The sequence below is a fragment of the Eufriesea mexicana genome, unplaced genomic scaffold (assembly GCF_001483705.2).
Source record: "Eufriesea mexicana isolate 0111107269 unplaced genomic scaffold, ASM148370v2 scaffold953, whole genome shotgun sequence".
Lineage (NCBI taxonomy): Eukaryota > Metazoa > Arthropoda > Insecta > Hymenoptera > Apidae > Eufriesea > Eufriesea mexicana.
The window spans coordinates 885,971-907,456 of NW_016909094.1; the positions used below are offsets into that span (position 1 = coordinate 885,971).

Below are 21,486 nucleotides of genomic sequence, written 5' to 3' on the forward strand. Positions count from 1 at the left end.
TAAATTGTTATTTATTAGGATTATCGGATTATGAGTATATACTTTATTAAATATTTTCTAAATTTTATTTATTAAAACAGGAAAATATATCTATACTGAACGAACTTAAAAGCAGTTGACCTCGTACATGCTGAGGGCTTAGGGTAGAAATTCGTTTAGGCTACAGACCCTTATTTTATCTCTTAGTATATACACTCATACGCCCTTGTTGCTCGAACCTAAGTTCTTAGAACTAGCTTTTCTCACGAGAAATTAATTATTGAAAGTAAACTCCTCGTTGGACGTATAATAAATTCAACACCTGTAATTCGATTAAAAGATCATCGAATTCATGAATCTGGTTGATGAAACGTATATTTCTGTAAATAAGTACTTACTGAAAACGAACCGAATGATTCTGCATTTATTCGAAGTGATGGACAACTTTGATACGAAAAGCATATCAGTTTGTTCCATATTTGAAAAAGCACGGGGCATCGAGCACAGTATCGAATCAAATCCTAAAGCCAAACCGAATACTATGCATAGGCTTTGCGTTCATCGCTGCAAAAAATATTTATCTCGATAACAAAATGAAACAGGTCCACTGTGAAGATAAGGATTATTTTTATTCAGGATTACTTTTGTGCAAAAATATATTCACTATGCTTACTTTATCTTAATTTACAGTATAATTTAAAAAAAAGGAAAAAATTTACATACGTGGAAGAATAAAAAATATAAGAATCTTTATCTTTATGGGGGAGAAATATAAAATAATAATATAATAATAATGATATAAAATATGTTAAATTATAAAATATTATAAATTTATAAAATATAAAATATTTATCAACATTTTATTTTAAAGTTTAATTCTTTTAGTTTTTAGCCTCTGATTGCAAATTATTTTATTATTAAGGTAATTTATTATTATTAAACATGATGGAAGCATTGTGATTTTCTTTTGCAAATTTAAAATCGACTTGAGAAATTGGAAATGGAGAGGAACGTGGGTCTGATTGATTCATTGATTAGAAAATGAGTCCATCTTCGTCACGTAATAAAATCATGAATTTTCGTTATTAGTAGAAAATGCCACGCCTACAAATCAAATTATATACCGTGTCTCCGACTTTAATTAAGAAACTCCCAGATAATTTAAGACAGGAATTCTCTGGAAGGAATGTGTGTCTGATTGATTCATTGACCGATTGAAAAATCAGTCCATCTTCGTCACATAATAAAATCACGAAACTTCCTTATTAGTAGAAATTGTCACATTTACAAATTATATTATATACAGTATCCCAGACGGCACATGTCCATCCCTTTAAAAATGGAGGAGAGTGGTTCTGATAGAAAATCCCCAAAATTTTAATAATTCGAATATCCTCTATTTAATGGTATTAATTTCCGAGCGGAAATGGGTTTTTTATGCAGGAAGTTGAAATCTTTTAATGGAACGTAGTATTTTTTTTTACATTTTCGAATTGTAGGCCAAAAAAATATAAGCTTCGTTCCCGAACATTTTTCCGGAGATGTGGGTATCGACCAGGAAACGACCAAAAGAAGTGGTCTGGGATGCTGTGTATAGTATCATCTGATAAAGACATCGAACAGGATATACAGACACTAACGACCATTAGAAAAGCTAGATATAGATACATATTGTAGTTAGATATACAGGCAGTCTCCTATAACGCGATTAATTCGTACTGCGTTATATGGAAACCGTGTTATAAGAAAATTAGAATTAATTAAAATCTGGCAATGCGTTCCATGTAAACCGCGTTATGGTAAACATAGTAATAAGACAAATCAGATTAATTTATACCGCGTTATATGGAAACCACTGCCGCGCTATATAGGAACCGCGTTATATGAAACTCAAAAATAATACAAATTCATCGAATTCGTACCGCGTCATACGGAATCTCAGAAATAAATAAATTGTACATAAATCAGACCTATATAAAAATTGCATTCTCAGAGTATCAAGTTGCGATTGATACGGTTAATAAATAAAATTTTATAATAGAAATGGCAATGAATATGCAGATTTTTACATATTTGAATTTAGGTTTATCGAATATAATACATAGTTCGTATAATAAAATTATAACCTAAAAAAATTGTTTCCAACGAAAGAATTTAATTTGATACATATTAGCGACGTATCCTAATTTAAAATAGGATTCTAACGTGTTAAAATTAAACGGTTTATTACTTTGTTTTATATAATTATCTTTTGGGCGCATATCAAAAGCCCTTATTTACACATTGCGTACCGCTCACGAGTTTTCTCGCGTTTCGCGCGCCATCTGTTATGGACCTTAGATGTCGCTGCACTGTCTCGTCAAAACGTGCGGACCCTGGCGTGTGTCTAGAGATTTCTGTGCAGTACGCAATGTGTTATAATCTTTTCTAAGAAGATTACCTTGTTTCACTTTGTCGGTTGGACAGAATGGTGCAGCCAATGCACAAATATACAAATTATAAACAGAAGGTAATGGGGTGGGGAATGCCAGAAAGGCAAAAAGGCGATCACCAAGAGACGATCCGTCAGAAAAAGGCACAGAAATGTAAAGATTTACTTCAGCAGAGGGAATTGTCATTAATAATTTAACCCTTGACAATGCCGGTCTCACACACCGATATCGAGCAAATGAAAAGTTCACTGTCAGTCCCTAGAGTCCACGTTGTCCAAACGAAAAGTCTACTGTTAGTCCCCAGAGACCGACGTAGCACTCAACGTGTTAAGCGACGTTCTAATTCTTTAGCCAAATCCAGTCCTTCTTTTACATCATAACTGAAGTTTGAAACGAATTCTTTATCCGTGTTTTCTTCCACAAATGCATTTGAGGTAGACTCGTGAATTAATTTCACCAATTCCTCTGTTGCGTGCCTAACACTACAACTCGCACGATGGGAGTTTTGTGGGGTTGTAAGGCCCGTTTACACGAATGCGACAATGTTGTTGGGATGCGGTCCACTCTAAATTAATAGAGCTAGACCTGGTTAGAGTTGAACTAAAGAATTCTGACGTGTTGCTGTCTCTCGCGCTGAGTTGATCGTCGTGGGTCTTGACTGATAGTCTGGTCGTGATGCTTGTGAGATTGTGAGATTGTGATGTTTTCGTGAGATTTTTAGGAGAACTCCTCGTGACTGCTGTCCCGGTGGTTTTATAAGTTTCGTGTGTCTACTGATTGGTTGGTGTGAAATGTAAGTGGTGAGCGTGTGTCTTCCTATTGGTTGTGAATAATATTGGAGGTGTGTGATAGCTTCGACGTCTTTCTGTGGTGGTGGGTGTTTAAATAATTTGGGTCCTTATGCCTATCGTCTTAAGGGTGATATATTGGTCCTTGCTAAGGTTCACCCAAGTGGTGACTAGGTGATACCAAGTGTACACGAATCAAGGGACGCTGGCAATAAGGACATAAACAGTCCTCCACTTAACTTGGGACGTTCGGTTCTGGGGCAGCAACAATGGTAAATGAGGTGTTGAACGAAGACGCTACCCCGTGAATCTCTGACAAAGCTGTATTTATTTCGCGGTAACAAGTATACCGCAGAAGATCACACAGACTCCAACTGTTCTGCACTCCGACTATGACGACTGCTTCAGTACTCTCTCGAACTAACCATCGACTCTAACGACTAACTCGACTGATTCTACTAACTTCTACTAACTCGTGGCTACATCGGCGTTAGTTTTCTGTTTTTTAACCCATTTGCATTCAGGCGCGGAATATTCCACGAGCCACGACTGTCGTCTATCACCTTTCTTCCATTATCAGTTGCTGAATATTCTTCGTATACCACAGATCACGTTTGATCCCTTTTGTGAGCATCTCACCTACACCAATTCATTATATTCTTAATAAGTTTTACTTTTGTTGTGAAAGTCTTTTTAACTGCCATTATGAGCAAGTACTGATACTGTCGTCACCGAGTGCGGAATAATCCGCAGGCCGTGACTGTCTTCTATCACCGAGCGCGGAATAATCCGCGAGTTGATTTTTTTTCCATTATCAGTTGTTGAATATTCTTCATATGCCACAGATCACATTTGATCCTTTTTGCGAGCGTCTCATCTTAAACTTTTTTTTCGAAGTAATTCTTCTGCATCTACGTGGTTTATATCTGAAAATCCTTCACTGCTCGAAGCTGAAGCAATGTTTACTATTGCCACAGATAAATTTTACACGCCATTTGAGTTATTGGAATTTTCTTGCACGAAGATCGCGTTATAAGACTGCATTATAGGAGAACGATCTCAATCTTCGCATCGCGGTGTAAAAGCACCGCGTTATTGGAAACTTGACTGTATTAGAGTCATAAAGAGCGATATCATAGTAAATTGTAATATCGTAATCATAGGATAGGGCAGGATAAATTTTGGTTATTAATTTAAGGTAAAAAGAATAACGATGTAATTTATCCTGTCGCCATTTGTTATCACTAGCCTAAAAGTAGGGGTTTTGGAAACAAGTGCGGACTGAGGCAGAGTGAACAGAGTATTCTCTTGTCCCTCGAGACTTCCTTCCAGCTTTCTACGTGGTACCGATCGTCTTGATCTATAGGCTATTGCTAAATTGTAAATTATTTCGGGGATAGTAAATGTAGACGGAAAGTAAGAGTCGAGAAAGTCAAAGAACGTTTCTCTTTTAATAAAATTAAAACTTACAAGGCTACAATTTTATTTTAACTATCGTTGTGACATTTACTATCGTATGAAAATTTTGGACGTTCCTTCTTGACGAAATGTATTTTTTTATGTCACAAAAATATGGGTAAAATGATTCGTAATGGTTCTATCCTTTACGATCATTACAATTATACGTAGTGGAATATTGAATTAAGTATTTAACTAAATTAAATTAATTTAAGTTCTCACTTAGGATATGAATTTAGTTTTACAATTTCGCAAAATTAATTTAATTCAATATTCGAACTTAAATTAAATTAATTTAGAACATCCAATTTATTTTGATATTCTACTATATATATTAAATATATCAAAATTGATTTTCAAATTTAATATACTACAACGAAATTGGTTTTTGTAATTACATCATTTTTAATGAAATTCACAGTTTTATTCTTTGTGAAGCTATTTATTTAAAGACTAACTAATTTTTAAGTTATGAATCAGATAAAGAAAGTTCTTCCAAACTGGAAGAAAGATTATCGACATAAATTTAGGTAGAAATATTTAATACAGATATATTATATAGTAACATACTATTGGTAAAATTTTTATTATTTAGATAATTTATATATAATTTATAGTTCATTAAGTTTATAAGAAGGTATGACTATCATTTTTAATCGAATTAAATATTAATTTTCTGTTTATTTATAGCAATGTTCTTCAATTTTTTCTGTCTCATTGCACACATAATTTAAGTGCTAAAATTCTAAAATATCGACAAAGAATATTATATATTTTTTTAATATATGGCAAATGAAAAGAATTAACAAGGATCATTTCATATTTATGTATAATTTTGAAAATTTTACGTATAATGGAAGCACAAAAATATTTACATTATAATTTTCTTAGACATACAAGAAAATTTACAAGAAGTTGTCTACTTTTCCTTCAATTTTTTATTTGTTAGTGTAAAAAAGAGCAATTAAAAAGGAAACTCCGATTAGATAATTAGACATCGTATGTTTTAGAAATTCTCAAATCACGCGTCAAATTATTACGACACACTGGTGTACTGTAGTATAGCCATTGAAAATCACTAATTTATACTAATGGTAAATTAATGGTACTACGGTACCATTAATTATAATATAAAAGATGACGAATGGTACTAATTTACACTTCGATTAAATTCAAGTACCGTCGCAACAAATCAGCCAAAATGGCTGACCGAGTACTACAATATATTCCAATAATGACCTAATCGTGCCTCGCAAGCCAAACATATTGATAATTAAATGATACATGAAAAAGGTTTCTACGTATTAATACCTATTATATAATATACAGAGTGTTCATTTCAAAATTTTACCTCTAAACATCTAAAAAATTATGCATTTTCGAAAAAAGGGAAAAATAAAGAAATTTCTCAATGCAAAGGGGGATGTCCTATTTATTCGTTGACTGTTTTCAAGCTTATTTCATACTTATTTTGTGAGAAATGGAATATGCAGAGTGCCCCAGTAACGAAAGTACAAGAGGGTGATTCGACGAATAGAAACGAATCGAAGCAAAAGAATAAAATTTTTTGATTCGAAGCTTCGTTTTCGAGAAAATCGATTTTGAATATTCACCGAGTACACGTGCACTTAATTGTCTTAGATGGATAGACCATTGATACATCAATATCGGTGGCACAATTAATAATGGGTCAATTGTACGTGAAAAAACAAATCGAAAATAAAGAATAAAATTTTTCCATTCGAAGCTTCGTTGTCGAGAAAATCGACATTGAATATTCACCGAGTACACGTGCACTTAACTATGTCTTAGATGGATAGACCATCGATACATCAATATCGGTGGCATAATCAAGGGTGGGTTGATTCTACGTGAAAAAACAAATCGAAAATAAAGAATAAAATTTTTCCATTCGAAGCTTCGTTGTCGAGAAAATCGACTTTGAATATCCACCGAGTGCGCTGATCTACTGATGGTCCATCCCCCTTAGCCAAAGTTAAGTGCACGCGCACTCGGTGAATATTCAAAGTCGATTTTCTCGAAAACAAAGCTTCGAATCAAAAAATGTTATTCTTTATTTTCGATTTGTTTTTTCACGTACAATTAACCCATTATTAATTGTGTCACCGATATTGATGTATCGATGGTCTATTCATCTAATTGTAAGACATAATTAAGTGCACGTGTACTCGGTGAATATTCAATGTCGATTTTCTCGACAACGAAGCTTCGAATCAAGAAATTTTTTTTTTTTTTTCTTCTATTCGTTTCTGCATATAAAACTATCCCTTTCCCAGTTCTACCACCATTACTGGAACACCCTGTATATCTATGAAATATTAATTTAGCATTTCTTGTAAACGAAATATAGCTCTTGTGCAACAGTGAAGCTGCTATAATAGTATATACATATATTATACACAAATACAAACTACGATTCTCCAATACATCACAGGTCGTTACACCAAACTAACTTTTGTCAAAACATATCCAAATCCTTCGTAATGCCTTTCGATTTATCTTATGTGTATCTTCTCACTATATCTTCCTCCCTCTTACGAACTGAAACGTATCCACGAACAATGGGTCACGAAATATTTTTAACTGCAACGTCGGGAAGGACAGAAGTGTTCATTGCGTAAAATAAATTCGTGCAAACGGTGAGGAAGTAGCCGTAAATTAAAAAAACAGCACGTGGATCGAAGGTCTGCGGTGTGGAAGTTAATGTTGAACAGTTGGAGCTCCCTGTGCCATGATACTAAAAAATAACGTATGCGATCTATAAATAACGGGTCGGATGAAAATTATTTTAACGATGATACAATATACTTACACGCACGTACAGCACACGAACCCGGGGTGTAATAGCGAAGTACGTTGATCATTGTCGTCACGGGATCCGTAAGCCATGAATTTTTGAACAGTGTAACCATATCTCGAGCTTCCCCGTGTCATTTATTCTCAGTACATTCGGTGTCATTAACGTGCCGTAATTTTCTCTACACGTGTTTCTTTATACGATTTTTCGGTTTCATACTTTGTATCTCTTGATTCATTCGTTTTTTCAACACTGTTTCTGTCATTCTTACTCAACCTGTCTCTTCTATCTGTCTGTCACTCTCTCTCACTCTCTCTCTCTCTCTCTCTCTTTCTTGTCTCGACTCTTCACTTTGTGTTCCAATCGCGTACGAACATTCGACGAGTGGTGGGGGAAATGAACGGCGCGCGCACACGAGCTACAGACGCGTGCCAGTCTCAATATGCCGGATTGAATATCGTCGCGTTGACACGTCCGTTGAACCGAAGGGAAGAGATTAATTTGAAAACGAAAGAAAGAAAAGAAACGAAGAAACAGGAAAAAAAAACGAAAATGATAAATACAACCGTCTCCCACATGTAATTTGCGTACGATTTGCGTACTATTAATATCTCTCCGTTAGCCGCTGTAGATAGACACCTTTATTTACCCGATACCCAGATACCCGTGCCATTCAGATTCCAGGTAGACTATTATTTTAGAGACATATATATGAGATACGTAACAACAATATTACAGATACCGCTAATACCGATAGCTAGTGTGTACTTGTGCAACCAGCCGCTGAAGTTCCTTTAAGATTTTTAACCTTACTTATATTTAGAGATTATACATTATATATATCGTATAATGTATATACATTACATGCATATACATTATATTTACGCTTCGCCGTTACTTCTTTTTTTTTCTTTTTGTACTTTCCGTTCTCTTTTCTCCTGGTTTCTTTTCGTCCGAATATACGTTAACCGTGACATTCTGCAACGACAGGTATTCTTCCGCGGCGCTACTTTTACTTTCCGTTTGATCGTAATCAACATGACTGAGATTCGAAGATGGCGCTCCATGTGTTTTCTCTTTCGGCCCGGTGTAGAGCGAACGACGTGATGTCATCGTTGCGATTTCAAAGAGATGACGCTGCGCGATTCGCAGCTCTATATTTGACAACTATAGGAGAAAGATCATAAGTCACGTTTCTCTTTTCTAGTAAAGCAATTTTCTGCGTTCGATACTCTGTCAACTATTTGTCAACTTCCATTGCAAAGTTGGATAATATATGTGATATTTAGTTTATTATTGGTGTCTATAATAAATAAAGAATTTCGTAATATTTCATATATCGGAATGTCAGACTAAATTACACGTATTGAAATATTATCGGATAAATTAAAGCTACCTTTTATTTCATTTTGAAATTAAATAACTTTCTTCGTCAACAGCTCGAAATATTTATTTTCATACTTTGAATTTTGTTTTTCGTTTCTTACAAAAATTTGTAGATACATTATCTAGTTTTAAAAGTAGTTTTATCTATAACAGTTTCCTTTTCCGACTATATGTGTATGCCACAGTAAGCTATTTATTATTCATTTTAACTATCGGGTAACAAAAAATTTGAAAGTCAAACTGAACCTATTTTCCTCGCGCAGTTTCCATTTTTAATGCGGTGGCAGCGCATGCGCTGTATCATTAGAAATATAAACCTTCGGATTACACGTCGGTGATAGAAAATCGTAACGTCGTATTGTTCATCTGCACCTTATGCCTCTGTTGTTCGTCTGTAAGACCAGATGCAGACGAGTAATACGAACTCGTCGCACTTTTATATTTCTAGCGATTCAATGCATGGGCGCGCGCAATCTCGCGACGATGTACGCGACGGTCGAGTTTCCAACTCAGTAAATATACGCATTTCTAAAGACGAACATCGACGGAACGATGAACCCAGAATCTTCTGTTATTTTTTCAGGAGCGTATTTATACGCTAAGTGGGCAAAGATTTTTCGGTTCGCGTGTATACCGTACCGCTTGGTGTCTAAAATATGACTGTTCGTCGCGGATGCCATAGCACGAGCGTTGCCGCGTCTATCGACGCTGCTTCATCGGTGCAAAGCGATGCGGCGTTGTATCTCGTTTACACAGGGCCCTATGCTTCCGTTATTCGCCTGCACGGCCATTGCACTAGCGACGTTGTGCGTTACGCTAGGTTTATGCTTCTAACGGTGCAAGGCACGTATAGCGTGTAATAACGGAATCTTACGGATTATATAGCGGGCTTACATCATTAAAAGCACAAACCAGGAATGGTACAACGTCACCGGGGCGAAACTGTTACGATTTCACGTCGTTTGTCTGCATCAGGCCTAAGAAGCACACGATATTTCGAATGACGAAAGACGAACACTGGTTTTCACTAATTCATACAGGGTGTCCCAAAGAGATTGGATAAATATTTTATCTATCGAAATAAAAAGCAGAAATTTACAAACATATAATTTAATTTCTTTTTATAGTTAACAATAACGTGTTTATTTGTGTCTATTTTAAAGATCAGGTTTCAGAATGATTTTTCTACTGATATTAATTTTCATTCGCTCCTGTTATAGTTTTACGTCATTTTGGATAATATCCAACATATTAGGTGGTAAAGCAAATGTGGGCCATCTTGTATCGTGTATGCTAATTTAAATTCATTGAATTTTTATTTATGAGCTCGCTTAGAAGTTATTATGTATACGACTTTGATAGGAAGCAGAAGGGTACATAGTTATTACGTTATGGTTGCTTGTGAAGATATTCGTGCTGATTTCGCCAATTTGGAATAACTTCGGAAATTTATGGCAGGACACATTTATAAATCTGATGAAGGATACTCCGAACACGTACTTGGAATTCATCTTTCTGACGTTAGCATTCGATTATGGACACATGTTTATGGCAAGGAAGTGTAGGATTGGTCGACCTCCTCCGCAGTATATTCCAGTAAGCCTGTAATATACTGTCTCTATTATAAATTAATGTAATAGAACTGTGTTGAAGTAGCGAATCACGTCTCGGGAAATCGTAACTTGTAGACATGCACTGTATTTACTATATTTTAACCCAACTGTACAGTGTACACAGTGAGGTAGTCTGAGCTTGATCAGCAAACTTTGTTACTTTTGATGATTTGAATGTAACCATCCTGTGGTTACGTAAATATTAAAAAATTAAAATTTAACAATTAAAAAATTGGAAAATAATTATTCGATCCTTCTGCGTGTTTTGGGTATACGTGTATCAGAAAAAGTAAATTTGATAGTTTAATATGTACCATATTTTCATTGGCGAGTGAGAGTATGTATCTAGTCGAATTCTTAAAACCTATTAATGGAGCAAGAGGCTGATGGTATGAACATATGAGTGGTTGGTCAGAGATAAAAAGATTTACGACTAGCTGTGGATAAACTTACAGAATATTATATGATAAAAATAGCATCGAAAATTCTTTAAATATTTTAGAGATGATCACAGCTACTGATTTGAACTTTTGTACCCTATGCCATATAGATAATTTGCAGACAGTTTTACACGGTTTATATAATATATTTATATCGTTACATATATTATACAATTATATTATAATTATAATTATGTAATTATATTATGATATTATATTTATAATTATATAACTACATTGTAATAGTGTTATACTATATTATATTATTATATCATAATTATAATTATGTAATTATAATATGATATTATATTTACAATTATATAACTATATTGTAATTGTGTTATACTGTACTATATTATATTATTATATCATAATTATAATTATGTAATTATGTTATAATGATATATTTATAATTATATTATAACTTTATATATCATTTGATATAATTATATCGTCATTCATATAACGGAGTTTATGTAGACAGTTTTATGTTCTTTATATCTTATATAGGACTCGTGCCTGATCTCTTGTCCAATCTCTGCGAGACACCCTGTACATACCAGTGACGTCGATCGTGACACGAACCACGGGTTTGCTACATAGAATTCTTCGTGTATGACAGTTCTGACTAGGTACAAACATCGATGTACCGTGTCAACGTCGAGTTTTCTTTATTTTCACGATCAGAATCCAGTGACAATTTTTCCTCCGCAATTTTATTACTATCGCCGAACGTTTTTTTCTTACAGTTTGTACACGCAGCTTGTGTAATATTCGCTTGATAACAACGTATATACAAGTTACATGACACACGTACGCCTGTTTGTTTTCTCTCGTCCGAATACAGGATACACGGCATTTGTATAAATGGACAGACACCGCCGATCTTGCAGAATGTGACTGTACAAGCTTCGAGTGACAGTTGTTTTTGCTGTTCACCCGATATATACCTGCTTAAACGCTGCACCCGTGCAGTGTCTTCGTTCTCCTAGAGTCAATCGTTATTTTTAATCGGGACAAAAGCGTTATCGGTTCGATTTGACCGTGTCTTGGCTACGAAATCGTTCCCTTCGATCTTTCGAGTCATTCTTCTCGGACGTGGTTTGTTTCCCGACGCCTATCGGTTCGATTTGAATGTAAACGCGAGATGGTAAATGATGTTAACCCTTTGCACTCGAGAGGTGACCCACAGTCACCATTACATCAAATTTGGAAGATCGATATTAATTAATATATCAAATTTAATGTAATGTAACAGTGTACGAGGTATCGAAATCAAATAATTCTACAATTCTATTATTATACAATTCTTTGTTTACTGCTCAAAAAAGTATCGTCAGTTTTTTAGTAAAGAATCTTTGATTTTTTACTTTTCTCTGGCCGAAAAATCGTAAGGGTTAATAAATCGCAAAGGGTTAATAAATAATTTTATCAACATCGCCAATCGTTTGTATTGTCGAATGTATTATCGAATTAGCAGAGTTTTGTATATAGGGTGTGTCAATATACGGTGGTACATGAAATTTTTTGATAATTGTTTATAGTCGACACTTTCGACATTTGATACTTGTGTTTGATATTTTCGATATTTGCTTATATTCCATGTTATCGATATATGCTATTTGGTCGATATTAAGGATATTTGTTTATATTCGATATTATCGATATTTGCCATGTGTTTGATAGTATCGATATTTGATTATATTCGATATTATCGATATTTGCTATTTGTTTGATATGAACGATATTTGATTATATTCGATATTATCGATATTTCTTTATATTCAATACTAACGTTATATTCGATATTAACACACAATTTTCTTGCAGGAAAAGACGAGTTAACTCGTCACCGGTTAACAATATGTTAATATCGAATATAACGTTAGTGTGGAATATAAAGAAATATCGATAATATCGAATATAATCAAATATCGTTCACTAATTACTAGTTAAGTCGTCTTTTCCTGCCCAAACGTTGTTGGCCGATGACGAGTTAACTCGTCATAGCACTTGCATTGTCTATTTCAATTTATGAAACCCAGGGCGATATAGAATAATATTGCGTGTGAAAGTGATTTTGAAGATTGCATTACTAAATAATAGTCGGTGACATAACATAGTTTTTAGTTGACATAGTAAAATTGCCGGTCAACAAAGTGTTAATGATATTTGGTTGTATTCGATATTATCGATATTTGCTTATATTCGATATTATCGATATTTGTTTATACTCGATGCTAACGTTATATTCGATACTAAAGATATTTATTATATTCCATATTAACGATATTCCATTGTATTCGATATTATCGATATTTATTATTATTATTATTATTATTATTTTATTCATAGACAGATCGTAGTCCATTTACATAAAATTTCACATATAGAAGAAAAACAAACAAATTATACATAATATAACACCGAAGGGACGTGCTTATAAACGCTTTATTTAGAAGGAATAGCTTCAATCAATAATCATCCGTAATTGTCTTCTGAAAGTTTGTAAAAACCCATAAAGAAATCCATAATTGTCTTCTGAAAGTTTGTAAAAACCCATAAAAAAATCTACACGATGATAAACAGTGTTTGAGTCATATTTGCTATTTGTTTGATATGAACAATATTTGTTTTTACTCGATATTATCGAAATTTGCTTATATACGGTACAAACGATATTCTTATTCGATAATTTTGATATTTATTTTCGTTCGATACTCCAAATACTCGTTTATATTTGACATCATTGATATTTGCTTATATTTGGCACCTCCGATATTTGCTTCCTTGACAAATTGAATATATACATATGTTAATTGTGAACTGAAATGTTTAAGATAATATAATACTTGCAGCCAGAGGAAATTTAAAAATTATATTAGTATTTACATTAAATATGTACTGTAGTGAACAATAATATTTCTGTTTTGAATTCTCAGTTGAAATTTTAACCCATTTGGTTTCGATTTTATTGAAAATCTGTAATTGTCAATATTAATTTTACAAATATTTATTGGCACTGTTAGTAATGACAACACTTTTATCATTATAACAATGTTTGTATAAAAAAGTTATTTTGAAGTGACATTTATGATAGCTTCTAAAGAATTAATGCTATGAGAAACTTAAATTTTAAGCACAATTTAAGCAATTTTTTAAAAAGGAATACCATAAAATTCTATACAATATTTTTTCCATCTTCGCAAGGTTATTAGTATTCCCGTTGAGAAATATATTTATGAAATATGTATTTAACTCATAGTGACTCTCAATACTAAGAAAACAATCAAATTCTAAAACAGTATTAGAATGATATATGATTTTGAATGATACAGGTTATGAAATCAATAATTTTATTATAAAATATAGTTTTGCATCATCTTCCGATATTTCACGAATAATACATTTTTATTATACCAATATATAATTATCAAACAGTTCGAAATCAGCAAGTAATATTTTAATATACAATATGTGACAAAGTTAATTTATTTTAAATATTTAAATATTGAATATCCAAATAGGAAAAATACAAATAAAGAGAGATAAATCTGTTATAAAAGGAAATATAAATTTGTAATTTACTATAATTCTTCGTGGATATCGGAAATAAATTTAATTAAAATAAAATTAATACATTTCCAAATTTATCTTTTCGTTTAAATATAATATATTACCATTCGATATTCTTGGACACGCACAAATTTATATATTTTATTTCAGAAAAAGGAAATTGAATTTATAATTTTATGATAATTAACCACTTGCAGTACCAGTAACGAGTCTAATTCGTCACGAGATCTTGTCAAATATTCGAATTATACGTTACACTTGTACGACCAAAATTATATTTAACACATTTTAACGTGCACAAAATTTGACAAAATTCTACCATTTTTCCCTAATATTATCGCGAATGTAGTAGAGGTATAGTAGTTAATCAAAATTAAATACTTTTTCGACATATCATTTTTCAGAATTAAATCGAAGCGCAAGAAGTGGAACACCCTTTATTTCTCTGATGATCGTAGACCTCCATTTTTTAACCTGTATCACTCGATAAAATCACGTTGGAAACAGCTAGACCGGCAATATGATTAATTTTACATAAGGCAATGTCCCCGATTCATCGTCGCGACGAGCATAACCGGGATTTACGAGCGCGCGAAATTTGAAAATTATGGATTTCGATGCACGAGACGTAATGGAAACCCGGCAGTCCAGACGACACAATGCATGTAATAATTGTCCTCGTGCTACTGTTACCCCAGAAATAGGCGAAAGGTCATTAGAACCGCGATCGTGCGTTTTAGAAAATAAATTGGAAATATAAACAGTGAATCATACACCGCCTTAATACTGTTTTGGAATTTCATCACGTTTTTGCTACACGAGGTCATTTCGATGTGGAATACATTTACTTTATACACTCGTTGGAAGATGCAGTGGGAGAAAATACGTGCTCTTTCGCGAGGGAAACAACGACGATCTTGAAAAATTTAAAGAAAATTAGGAAAAAAAGAAGAGAAAGAGAAAAATTTATATTCTTATTCCTATTCTAAAATTGTTAAATCCAAATTTTATAATTTACAATTCCTATAATTAGAAATGAATAATTCTATTTATATAATTCTATAATTTCTTTTTGGATCATTAACCCTTTGCACTCGAGTTTCAATTATCATTTAGTAAAATTCTAAAGATCAATGTTAATTAATATATTTTTAAATACGTGTTCTTTCATGAGGGAAATAACGACGATCCTGAAAAATTTAAAGGAAGTTAGGAAAAAAAGAAGAGAAAGAGAAAAATTTATATTCTTATTCCTATTCTAAAATTGTTAAATCCAAATTTTATAATTTATAATTCCTATAATTAGAAATGAATAATTCTATTTAAATAATTCTATAATTTCTTTTTGGATCATTAACCCTTTGCACTCGAGTTTCAGTCGTTGTGTAATAAAATTCTAAAGTTAATTAATATATTAATATAATATAATATATTTTTGAAATAAAATAACTCAACGATGCGTGAAATGCCGAAATAAAATAATTCTACGTGTTAATTTATGTATAATTTCTTATTTACTATTTTTAAAAATGTCGTCGACTTTATAGCAAAGAATCTTGGTACTGCTATTTTTCTAAAGCGAAAAAATCGTCGAGTGCAAAGGGTTAAAATAAAGAAGATATTTTAAGGTTTAAAAATGCAGGGCTCTATGTTTGATATTATTTCACAAAATTTTTTGAATGATCTTTTAAAACGATAAATATAAGAATTGGAGAAAAATTTAGGTTTGGAAATTGTGTTATTCGATACAATTTCATTTATTTTGCTAATATTATTCGCATCTAGTATTTTAGAATAACATTCCACGTCGAAGTATCGATTGAGAGGAATAATATACAGGGTGATACTGGTAACTGGGCCAAGCTATATCTCTATTCCAATTGAAGTCGGTGAAAAATCGTAGAGAATGATTTACGATATTCAATAAACCCTATTATCCTACAATTGCAATTTTTTTTCATAAATGTAACAGTGCTCCTGAAAAATGCAATTGCATTTCTTTTTTAAATAAAATTGAGGAAATCAATTTTTTTTTGTAAAAGAGGTAATATGTTTACACTTAAACAAGAAAATTTTGGGGAAAAAATCATGTGACAGAATAAAAATATTATAAAATATTTAATAGACATAAATTGATGTTACAAAATTGAAAAGTTATGTAAAATGAAAAGTTATAGAATTCCATTACTACTAACCTAGTTATCGACGTGTAAAAAGAAAAAATATTTTCTTTGTGGCTTTTTCACTAACCTCCCCTGCAATAGAGATATAGCTTGTCCTAGTTACTAAAATCATCTTGCACACTAAAAAGGGAAGGAAAAAGAAATATACTGTATATAAAGTTCAGAGTATTTAATATAATTGTGTTTATATCATCGCTATTATTTGTTAAATTAATCACTAAATAATGGAGGATTTTTGCAATAGTATCCCTTTTTTAGTGTGAAGCAATGTTCCTAATTGGAATTATTTTTTTATGGATTAGAATGATCAATATATTATTCAATAAAAATAGTTACTATTATAATATACTAAAAGTACCGACGTCTTATTTGGCTAATTTAATATAATTTATTTTTTGCAATAGTATTCTACATCTATTTTAAAAATGAAACAGTATAATACAAATTATTTAGCTACTAAATTTCAAAATCAGAATAAATTCTATTAACAGATCAATTACCATATCCTATCTATCATTCAAACTATTAAAATAAAATCATTATAAAAGGGATTTTATAATTTATTTTTTTCAATAGTATTCTACATTATCTATTTTACAAAACGAAATGATATAATAGAAATTACTTGGCTACTGAATTTGAAAATTAAAATAAAGTCTATTAAGAGACGAATTATTCTATTTTATCTATCATTCAAACTGTTAAAGAAAAGTCATTATAAAAAGAATTTTATAATTTATTTTTTGTAATAGTATTTTACATTATCTGTTTTAAAGTGCGAAATAATACAATTAGCCACTGAATTTAAAAATCAGAATAAAGTCTATTAAAAGACAAATTACCATATTCCATTTATCATTTAAAATATTAAAAAAAATCGTTATAGAAAGGATTTTATAATTTATTTTTAAAAAAAGTAAAACAATATAAACATTGCATCGAGTAGTATAGAAATTCCTTAATCGCTGAATTTAAAAATTAGAATAAATCCTATTAAAAGACCAATTACTATACTCTATCTATCATTCCAAATATTTACCAAAATCATTATAAAAAGAATTTTATAATTTATTTTTTGAAAAAGTAAAACAATATAAACATTGCATCGAGTAGTATACAAATTCCTTAATCGCTGAATTTAAAAATTAGAATAAAATCTATTAAAAGACCAATTACTATACTCTATCTATCATTCAAAATACTTACAAAAATCATTATAAAAAGGATTTTATAATTCATTTTTTGAAAAAGTAAAATAATATAAACATAACATCGAGTAGTATACAAATTCCATAATCGTTGAATTTAAAAATTGTAATAAAGTCTATCAAAAATCTATTAAAAGACCAATTACTATATTCTATCACACAAACTATCTCCTAACATACAAAAATCAGTACGAATCATTGCAGAAACGTAGATATATCGAGGTTGGTACGCTTTGTGTGACACACCCTATATATTCGCATAGTTGCCGGGATGCACACGATACTCGTTCGAACCAGTTCCGGCTAAAGTCAACATAAACAAAGTCGTCGAAATAGTTCGCAGCCTATGCTGTCCATTTCGCGTGGGAACAGTTTAAAAGCTCGGTCATCAAATAAATGGGCCGAGCAAATACTTAACCTTGGGTCCCGATGAACCGGCCGCGAGCCATAATCCGGAATTTCCTTAAATACGATTTCAATTGCAATCTCTATTCAGCGCCGGGGTAATTTTCGTGGCGATGAACAATGCGCTAACTAACGCACCGGCAAACGGCGGCCGCAATTCCGGCTGGAAATTACCGCTTAAAATATTCACGGCCATATTCGAACCGACATCCAAAGCACCGCTTAAGGGATTACGTAACCCGGATACGTATTTTTACCATAGCTTTACATTCCAATCGCACACCGTTTTCTCCTCTGCGAAACCTGCGCCGGGAAGAAGATCGATACCATACAAATTCAGCCTTGTTCGAGCTTTTTTCCTCTCGTAGGCAACCGTTCGCCTCTCCATGTATCCGTAGGTCCACGTATGTACCTATCTACCACAAAAGTTTGGTCGAATCGATCCGATCGGATTACTCTCTAGCGATCCCACGCAATTTGCCCGGAACCAGGCTATACGGGGCATATATATATATATATATATATGGGGGAAACGGAAGGAAAGATGTCGGTATAAATGGGCAACGGGGTGGTCCAAATGGAGGGAAAGATGGCGTGTGGTATAAACGAGGAAGAAGGAACGAAGACGCTGGACGGTGAGCAGCATCGGTATCCCTGTTCCCAACCTCCTCCTCGTTCATCGTTCATCGCGGTGATACTTTAGGCCAGCGGATTGTCTCGGTTGCAGCATCCTAGGGATGTACCTGTTCGGGGGTAAGTTTTGCATGTGGGCGGACCGGAGTCGGCCCTGCACCTGTGCCGAGGTGGTCTCGCGGCACCCAATGTGTCGCTGTGATCGCAAACATTTCAACGACATCGTCTGGGCACTTGTCACGGTCTTTCAGGTACCACTGTTCCCCTCTCTCTTACACCGAAATATATACACTACTGTATATGCGCTAAGTATTTACAAGCACATGGCTCTTCTATATCTATATCTGTATCTATGTCTATTATCTATATCTATAACTATGTCTTTATCTATATACCTATGTCTATATCTATATCTGCATCTGTATCTATCACCTGTCTCTATATCTATATCTATTACTCCGCTGTTCCCTATATCTACGTGTTCTATATCGATGTCTATGCCTATCTATATCTACGTCTATTACCTGCATTTCTCTATCTATATCTATATTTATCCATATCTATATACGTATATGTACGTGTTACATAATATTGTGTACAGTTTTCTCTCGCTTTTACGCTCCATCGCGTTCCAGCTCATTTTCTTGATATCATGCGATCCACATATATATATATGCATATACGAACATTTTCTATATTTTTCCATTTCCTTTCTTCCCCCACCCCGTTTCTGCTTCTCTTTCTCTGTCTCTCTATCTCTCTCTGTCTCTCTCTATTTTCTTTTTCTTGCTTTCTCTCTATCTCTCTATGCCAACCTTCGCTCTACACACAGCTTAACAAAGCGTCGTAACAGATTAGCAACGTGTCGACGAGTTTCTCTCTTTTTTGCGTCACGGTTTCTTCTTTGTATCGATATTTCCGTTTCTTTTTTTTCCCTTTCTCTCTCTCTCTCTCTCTCTCTCTTTATTTCTCCCTCTCTCTCCTCTTTCGAGGCTTGCGCCGGTTTTCGCGATCGGCGATAGAGCAAACCGGGAGCGAACGACGGGATTTGTTTTGCCCGTGCGATTAACACGGTTCGTTGTCTGGCGACGAGGAGTTAATCGATTACACGGATTACGTTAAGCTACCACGTATTGTTGTCTTTTGCCCTTTTTAATAACTGCATCGCGTTCTTACGCTTGTTGCTATGAGAATATCCGCGCGGCAAGATATCGGGATGAAACCGCTCGAAAGAGGCGATTGCCGAAGAACGCGTTGAGCACAGAGAGAAATTCGCGATTAAGTGGGTGCAAGTATGTCCATAGACTAAGAATAACCAAGAGTTACCACCGGTATATACTATCTTTCATCTGTCTTCCTATTTTTCTTTTCGACTCCCTTCAACTCTTCCAGTGAGTAGAATTAGTGGCTAAAAAGAGCGATTTAAGCTAGTTCACGTGATCAAACGATACAAACGATCGATTCAACGAGTAGTGAAAAGATTCGAGAGTCAATGTTACTAGTTTCGATCCTGTTTGAATCTTGAGTACGAACCACGAGACGAAACCCATGCGCGCCATTTACGCTGCCAACTTTCTGCTTTACTTTTCGTATAGATCTTGACACAGGAAGATTGGAACGTCGTATTGTTCAACGGCATGCAGAAGACCTCCCACTGGGCAGCCCTCTACTTCGTCGCGCTCATGACCTTCGGAAATTATGTCCTCTTCAACCTGCTGGTCGCCATTCTCGTCGAGGGCTTCTCCTCGGAGGTAAGCCAGTGTTTCTGTTTACACAGCTTCGCAAATCGTTAATGCTTTCGTGCCAGTTTCTAGACCGATTTTTATCCCAGAAGAACATCCCGCGCTATTTTTAGTCCATCGAAACCTAAAATCGCTAAAAGTAAACAGACTTTACCGAGAAATTCGCGTGGTAGAGGAAGACAGACTGTCGGGTTGCTCGTGTCTCGTTCGTGCATCGATCACGTGTATTTGTTTCCCTTTTCTCTTTCAGTTATATGGAACTGACGACTTGTACTGCCTTCTCGAGTTAACGTGGTCTAATTGGAGTCTATCGATGATGTTCAATGCACGTTAATCACTTCAATCCTCATTTTCTGATTAGATTTTACACGCGAGCCACTCAGGCGGCAGTAATTAACTCCATTTTTTAAATTTTTATTTTTATTTCTAGTGCCGATGCATTTTTATCTTCAGCTCTTTATGTGTGAAATGAAATCCTGGTTTTTGTTTTGTAGAGTTTATCGATTCGCGAAGAAACTGAAATGTTTGATACCATAACGGTGTATAAAATAAGTGTAGAAGCAACTTTCAATGCGATTTAACGATATGTATAGTAATTACGTTATGTTTATTAGAAACATAGTGTTAATGATGAAGTACCAGTCGAAAGCAGTATTAATTAAAAAATAGCAAGTCTTAGGATAAGGTTGATGCATCTTTTGTTGCTGAAGCTGCCTGAAGTTAACTTTGCACGGAACTCACTAGCGCCACCACGACTCGTATCTGCAATAAATGTACATTGTAAATATCGTATATATTATTGAATTATTTTTTGATTTAACTGAT

General features: G+C 33.5%; 1 protein-coding gene across 1 annotated transcript in view; it reads left to right on the top strand.

Annotated features, from left to right (window-relative positions):
• The window catches only part of Ca-alpha1T (Ca[2+]-channel protein alpha[[1]] subunit T), a 295,869-nt gene that overhangs the window by 223,609 nt on the left and 50,774 nt on the right, over positions 1-21,486 (top strand). Inside the window, exon 16 of the mRNA XM_017899591.1 lies at positions 20,515-20,670. Within this exon, the coding sequence (XP_017755080.1) occupies positions 20,515-20,670 (156 nt within the window). The remainder of the gene's footprint in view (positions 1-20,514; positions 20,671-21,486) is intronic.